Source organism: Fragaria vesca, linkage group LG3, assembly GCF_000184155.1.
Source record: "Fragaria vesca subsp. vesca linkage group LG3, FraVesHawaii_1.0, whole genome shotgun sequence".
Lineage (NCBI taxonomy): Eukaryota > Viridiplantae > Streptophyta > Magnoliopsida > Rosales > Rosaceae > Fragaria > Fragaria vesca.
Genome location: NC_020493.1, coordinates 24,051,500 through 24,059,218, shown reverse-complemented (window position 1 = coordinate 24,059,218; position 7,719 = coordinate 24,051,500). Strand labels below are relative to the sequence as shown.

Below are 7,719 nucleotides of genomic sequence, written 5' to 3'. Positions count from 1 at the left end.
GATAAGCTTAGGGGTATATTGGTCTTTTCACTGAAGACCGATATATCTCGGATGCAATCCTGGGAAATCTCGAAGCCCAAACGATGAACGTAAAAAGACCAATATACCCCTGAGCATATCCTGAGCCGAGACTTTTCAGAGACGTATCTGTGGATGTTTCCGAGCGTTTTGCCTACGTCTCTGAGCAAACCTCGACCGTACACATCGGAAAAACACTCGGAGATGTACGGATACGTCTCAGATAAGCTTAGGGGTATATTAATCTTTTCACTGAAGACCCATATATCTCGGATGCAATCCGGGGGAAATCTCGAATCCTAAACGAGGTCGTCTCGAAAAGATCAATATACCCCTGAGCGTATCCGACATGTATGAGGACGTTTCCGTCTTTCCGAGACATATGCGGACGTTTCCGAACGCTTTTCCGACGTTTCCGAGCAGATCCTGACCATACATATCGGAAAAACGCCAATATACTTCTGGGATACGCTCAGGGGGTATATTGGACTTTTGGGACTAAAAACCCAACTCTTGTAGCTCAACCTGAGAGCGCTGGGTTTCAGACTTGAGTTGCAGCAGAGAGAGAGAGAAGAAGAAGAAGAAAATGCAAGCAGTGGCAACGAAGCTCACTCGCCGTCGCTTCCTTACGAGAGCCTTAAGCGCCGTCGCTCTCTCCTCTTCCTCTTCTCTTTCCAAATTGCTATCCTCCCCTGCCGGTGACTCCACAATCAGCCACGCCACCAACACGTGTCTCACTCCTCCTCCTTGGTCCGCCACTCAGCACCGCGGCGCCAGAGTCCAAGGCGCTGACGTAAGCTTTCCGTCAACAACCTTTCTCCCTTTTTTCTTTTTCTTTTTTCCGACTGAAATAATCGTAATCGTGATGATGATCGTGCAGGTGAGGCCTGGCAATGTGATTCAGAAGAAAGGTAGTTTGCAATCGCAACACGATTTTGTGTTTTAGTTTTGAAATTCTGTATGTACTGATGAAATTTAGTCAAATTCCGGTTGGGATTATGGTGCTTCAGATCGTATTTACCAGGTGAGCAGCTTTGTCATCTTATTTTTCGATTAAACAAGCAATGTTATTGTTAATAATTGGCTGTGATTTCATCGTTGCGATATTCGGTACTGCTTAGGTAATCAAGGTAGAGCATTCACATGAAGGAAGAGGAAAGGCCAACATTAAGGTGTGTTGCTCTAATCCTCGGTGTTGTTTTAATTTACTAATCTTTCACTGTCTTTGTTATTATTACTAGTATTATTTAGAAACCTAATTGAGGCTGTTTTTGTCATCTTTTTTTCGTTGTAGCTGGAGCTTCGTGATGTCAACTCTGGGAACAAGACATCCCAAAGATTGGGGACTGAGGAAACAGTTGATAGTATGAACTTTTTAACTTTGTGAATTAGCCCTGCTAGTTTCATCTTAGGGTATTTTTGTTGCCTTTCCGGTTGGTTCAAGTGATTTTGGTATTAGATTCATTGGTAGTCGTATCATCTTTTAATTGCTACTTCTTGAAGTAATGTTGACAAAATGGGCTGGATTGTCACAGTTATTCCCAGTTGCATACCAATAATGTCCGATCATTTTAAATGATTATAGACGTGTGCTCTGAACTGATAAACTCTCGTACCAATTACTGCAGGAGTATTTGTTACGTCAAAAAGTTACGTTTACATGTGCACAGATCGGGATGGAAAAGTATTATTGATGGAGTGAGTTCTATTAGTTTTTCTTCTAAAATAATAGATTCTTTCATCCACCCCCTCTCACTTTACTGTTGTTATTTTCTCTTAAAATTCTTTTCTTTGTATTTCTTATCAGTCCTGAGACACTTGATCAGCTCGAAGTGAATGAAGACGTATTTGGAAAGAATGCTAAATACCTACAAGGTTGATTCATACACGTTCCTTTCTGATTGTTTGTATATATATCATATAACTATAACCCTGATTATTTTCTTAGTGTCGGCATTCCAAAATATATGAATTACTCATGAGCATAGAATAGATTTCAAATTTATAGTTTTAAACAGATAAATGTTGGTTACAACTCACAACTATTTAAATAAGCCTTCTGGCTTCCACCAACCGTGTTACTTACTCTGGTTTCCGAAAATGATGATGTCATGGTAGCTGCTGTCACATGGCCATTTACTGACTGTTTACCTGTCAAAACAATTTACTTACTGCTAGTCTTTTGTCCAGACTTTATTGATCAATGCATTGGAAACTCTTATTGCATGGCCATTTCTTATAAACTCTGCTAACATGAGGACCTTCCACCAACTTTACTGAACCGTTGTATTATGTCAAATACAATGTTCATATATACAAGAATTTTGTGATCCTCGTGACTATCTCTTATGATCGTAATCATTTTAAGGTGATTATCATGCATTAAACTACCAATGAGTCAACAGAAGTATAGAAACTTGAATTTAATACCTAATCAACTTATCAGATACAGAGGCACACTTATGATTGATGCTTACTTATGTCGTCTTTCTTGTGAGATGAGAATAGTGTGAGCTTCTATTTGTATAACTTTCTATGATGCCTCCTAGATACAACTATCTAACAGGTCCTAGTCGTTTATGGTTATATAATAACACTGCTTTATATATCTTGTTTTCTCGTGTTTTCTTCTGGTTGTTGTGGGCAGAAAATTGGTTTCACATATGTAATTCAAATATTGTTCCCTCATCATAGTGCTCATGGCTGCCATTTTCTATACTAAACTGAAATATGATATTCATGATAAACAGAAGAAATGAAAGTTAAAGTGGAACTGTTTAATGGGACCCCTTTATCTGCATCAGTTCCAAAACATGTAACCTGCACTATCAAGGAAGCACAACCTCCTATAAAGGGGATTGCAGCAACACCTAAGTATGTTTACACTGTACATATGCTATTGTATTGAGCTCACTTAATCTCGCTACTTATTTTTATTTTGTTTTTCAGTCTACTATTCTGCTTTCTCCTTGAAATATCACTCGACAGGAATATGCTGCTTGGCCTGCATGATATCGTTGCTTAAAAAGATGGAATACTTGTCAAATAGAGATAATTACGAGTGCAGTAGCATACATTCTCATAGATTGAATATTTATTAAAGCCTTGAGAACTTAGAAGATTATTATTGGATGGCTTTTGTATTTTGTGAGATGCATTTGTGAGAAATTTTGTAAGAATATTCATCATAGATTCTAGGAAGAAGATCAAAAGAACTCTAGATAGCTTTAGGGAAACTTGAGGATAAATAGATAGCTAGTGTCATTGAGGCTGTTTCAGTGTCCTTCTCGATTCAAAATGAAAGGCACAACGCTTGAACTTCTTTTGTTAGATAATAGCGCTGATGTGCAAAGAATTAGATAGAAGATGGATGAAGAATAGAAAGAAGTGAACTTACTATTTCCTTTTTACGTTTTCGAACCATATTTAGTCTTTATACCTACTCTGATTATCTATGTGCTTTTGCTATATTCCCTGATTTTTTTTTTGTAAATGCAGGGATAAAATAGCTACAACCCAAAATGGCTTCATTGTGAAAGTAAGTTACATTCCCTTATAATATTTCTACACATGCCAACTTAGTGGTACTTGTAGCTAATATGAAAAGAAGAATATGGTATAAAAATTAAGTAGAGAAGCTGTCAATTATGTTTCTATTTGGGTCGCAACCTTGTTCCTGGAAAAGGGATGTTGCTTGGCTGCTAGATTTCCACATTTTTTCAAAGTTCAGCATGTGATAGAGCTTCTCCCATCTCCCTGTTCTACCATCCTTAGATGCCTACATATGAAACACGGAGACTTTTCACAAATCAAGAATTGAAGATATGCTATAGGTGTCATGAATCTATTGCATTAGTATCTAATTTTTTTCGTTCTTTCTTGTCTGCCCAGGTACCAGCTCATATCGTAGCTGGTGACTCTGTAGTTATTGATACCGAGGATGACTCTTATGTTAGAAGGTAATTTGGCTGGGTTCTCTTTTTTATCTGAATTGATTAGTTTGTTCACTTGTTAGTGATTTTAGGGAAGAATATATATGATTTTGATAGTTTGGTTTCTATATCTTCTGTTAATTTTGTCTTATCCTTTTTGGTATCAGGGCCAAGGCATGATGCTTGATATAATTGCTACATTCTGGAGGAGAGATGTTCAATTTTTTTGTCTGAATCTGGTGGAGAGGTGGAATATCATTTGTGCATTGTCTAATTAAGATGACCTGGCTTGTTTCCTGTAGTGATGGAAATACCATAGAGAACTATTGTAGTGACCAGTGGAGTGGTACCATTAACCAGATTGATGCCTTTCCACTTTTTAAGAAGCTATGATGATCATAACGATGTGAACATCTCTCAGATTTGATAAACTAACTATGCAGATACGTATAAGAAACAGCTAATCAGCTATGGTTATTTCACGAAAAAATAGTTGTCCATTTACATACTCAGGCCGTCGCTGTAAATAATATATTTATGTTACTAAAGTGCTGTACTGCTTGACTACATCACACATAAATCCCACTCCCAAAGAGAGGCTGCTCAACAATCCTCAATCAGGTTCAACAGTTTCACCCCAATTGTGTACCACCGGAGAACGGCATAGTGCAAAAGTGAATGCTGAATAGACGAGGAAGAGAAGTGAGCTGGTACAGTATTTGTATTCTGCATTACGTTTTCTATCAAACAGACATGTACAATGCAGCATGCAGTGAGCCTAGTGTTCATGATCTTAGACACCTAAAAGTAAGTAGAATGCAGTTAGCACGGTGCTCGTGATGCCCGGTTTCAGTAAACCAAGCTATTGAGAATGTGGAAGGTAAAGTGATCGATCAGTTGGAAGGTATGTTAGATTTGGTCACAACAGATAAACAGCATACCATTATGCACAAGACCGATCAGAGTGAAAGAAACCATTCTGCACAAGTTACCGATACGCCTTCATCCTCATCAAACTCTGGAATTACTACATCTACATGAACCCCGCAGCTCCCCATCCCGGTGTACTTGACACTCCCAATACCATATTCAAACTCAAAGTTCACAAGAAAGCTATTGGAACTTGGCGTTAAGCCAATGCCAGCCTCGCTGAGCCGTCTTATTATTGTGTGGAATGGAATATAGTGTAACCACAAGTTACCACACAACTTCCACCAATGGCGGTCTTCTTCCAGCCCTTGAATGATGCACACACCATTAATGTAGATGGTGCGTAATCTGAAAAATGAAACCATGTAGTAGTTTACATCAAGCTGATGAATACAGAACGCCAATCCTCCTTTGCTTTCCCATAGGTTGAAATTTCCAGGAATTTCAACTTTGAACTTGTATACTTCAACTCCTTTCCCATAGTATATACGCTTAGGCTGGGGCAACCTCTGAAAGCTCATACGGCAGGTGAGCCACTCTGGAATTTCACTTGCTGCAGGAAAGCAAACCTGGAAACTAGATTGCCAGCATGAAAGAAACAGAGACCGCAGCGCCGTGACCTCTGAATTATCCTCCGGTAAAGTATTCTCTCTCTTCATCTTTGCCAAGTAGTCCATAGCCAGATTGCGGCACAGCTTACGGCAAAGATGCAACTCCATCCAGGGGATCATTTTTGTCTCTCTGCCTTCCACAATGTTTGACAGACTTGACATTTTCCTCAACGATTCGCAACCCCTTGTGTCTATATTGAAAAAGATACTAGTGTTGGAGCAATTTTCTCTCACTGATATATTGAATGCATATAAGAATTTACAAGGAGAAGAAAATATATAGAGAACTTGAATCTAACTACCTACTGACTTTCTATCTAACAAGTATGGATTAACCATGCCTAACAGACATGAACAATCACTACTACAGTAATTGAAGACAAACACCATGCTGCTGTTCCATACTGCCCCATACTTCAACTACACCACTACACCACTACACCATGACATCACTACACCATGCTGCAACTAAATACTGACTAAATACTGTTTCAATACTCCCCCTCAAGCTGGATCAAGAAGATTGATTGATCCAAGCTTGCCAAGAATATTTGAAACTGAACTGAAGTGAGAGATTTGGTGAAGAGATCAGCTAGCTGATCTTCACTTCGAGTGTAAACAGTTTCAATGGCTTGAGATTGAACCTGATTTCTGATGTAATGGCAGTCTACTTCAATGTGTTTTGTGCGTTCATGAAACACTGGATTGGATGCGATGTGCATTGCTGCTTGGTTGTCACAATGCAATGTCATGGCTGCAGACTGAGGGAATCCTAAGTCACATAGAAGGCCTCTCAGCCAAATCAGCTCACATGCTGCTGATGCCATTGCTCTATACTCAGCTTCAGCACTGGATCTAGCTACCACACTTTGTTTCTTACTTCTCCATGTAACAACATTTCCTCCAACAAAAGTGCAAAAACCAGTAGTACTTTTTCTATCAAGTGCATTCCCAGCCCAATCAGCATCCACAAATCCAGAAATGTTGGTGTTTCCATTGTTTTTGAAGATGATGCCCCTCCCAACAAAACCTTTTAAGTATCTCAAAATTCGTTTGACAATGCTCAAATGAAAATTGGTTGGAGCATGCATGAACTGACTGACAATACTTACAGCATATGAGATGTCTGGTCGAGTTATTGTAAGATATATCAGCTTCCCAACCAATCTTTGGTAGTAGCTTAAGTTGAAGAGAGGTTCTCCAGATGTGTCAAGCTGCAGTCTGCTGTCAAGAGGGGTTCGAGCAGGTTTGCTCTCCAGAACCTTAGCTTCTGCAAGAAGATCAAGGATGTACTTTCTTTGGCTCAGAAAAAGACCTTTATGAGATGCAGCCATTTCAATGCCAAGAAAGTATTTTAGAGCACCAAGATCCTTCATAGAAAACTTTGATTGCAGAGATTGCTTAAGACACATAATCTCATCACTGTTGTCACCTGTAATGATCAAATCATCAACATAGATAAGCACGATAAGTTTTCCACTGCTGCCATTTCTCACAAACAATGAAGAGTCTGCATTGCTTCTGCAGAATCCAACTTCTTCAAGAACTGAGCTTAATTTGGCATACCATGCCCTAGGTGACTGTTTTAAGCCATAAATGGCCTTGTGCAACCTGCACACCATATCAGAATCATGAAACTGAGAGTGACCAGGAGGAAGCTTCATATACACTTCTTCTTGGAGTTCTCCATGTAAAAAAGCATTCTTTACATCCATTTGATGTAAAGCCCAATTTTTGTTGACAGCAACAGATAACAACACCCTTATAGTGTTCATTTTTGCAACTGGTGCAAATGTTTCCTTGTAGTCCACTCCATAAGTTTGAGTGAATCCACGAGCAACAAGCCGTGCTTTATGCCTTTCAATGGTTCCATCTGCATTAAACTTGGTCTTGTAAATCCATCTACTTCCTACTGCTTTCTTCCCTTTAGGAAGTTTCACCACACTCCAAGTCTTGTTCTCATCTAGTGCTGCAATCTCATTTTCCATTGCTTGAATCCAAGCTTCATGCTGACTTGCTTCTTCAAATGTTTGTGGCTCATGAGAATTATCAATGGCACTTAAGTAAGCATTATGAGTTGATGACAGTTTGTGATAACTCATATACTTACTAATGGGGTACTTGGAGGTGTAAGACACATAATCTTGCAGCTTAAGAGGAGGTTTCCTTGCTCGAGGAGGATTTCTCCTAGGAGGAACAGGAGATGGAATGTCTTGAACCTGCTCATC

The 7,719-nt window shown here is 39.2% G+C and overlaps 1 protein-coding gene across 1 annotated transcript; it reads left to right on the top strand.

Moving 5' to 3' along the window:
* The first annotated feature begins 531 nt into the window (after window positions 1-531).
* LOC101311259 (elongation factor P-like) lies at window positions 532-4,494 on the top strand. The gene is made up of 11 exons (XM_004294965.1): window positions 532-811; window positions 899-929; window positions 1,029-1,042; window positions 1,140-1,190; window positions 1,313-1,382; window positions 1,647-1,716; window positions 1,826-1,893; window positions 2,769-2,892; window positions 3,517-3,556; window positions 3,910-3,977; window positions 4,118-4,494. Exons 1-11 carry the CDS (start codon window positions 605-607, stop codon window positions 4,128-4,130), a joined length of 756 nt encoding a protein of 251 aa, XP_004295013.1. The 5' UTR covers window positions 532-604; the 3' UTR covers window positions 4,131-4,494.
* The last annotated feature ends 3,225 nt before the right edge of the window (window positions 4,495-7,719 follow it).

Coding starts and splice junctions, on each gene's coding strand:
- LOC101311259 (XM_004294965.1), top strand. CDS start 605: ATGCAAGCAGTGGCAACGAAGCTCACTCGCCGTCGCTTCCTTACGAGA. Junction 1,717..1,825: donor GGAAAAGTATTATTGATGGA/GTGAGTTCTATT, acceptor ATTTCTTATCAG/TCCTGAGACACTTGATCAGC. Junction 2,893..3,516: donor GGGATTGCAGCAACACCTAA/GTATGTTTACAC, acceptor TTGTAAATGCAG/GGATAAAATAGCTACAACCC.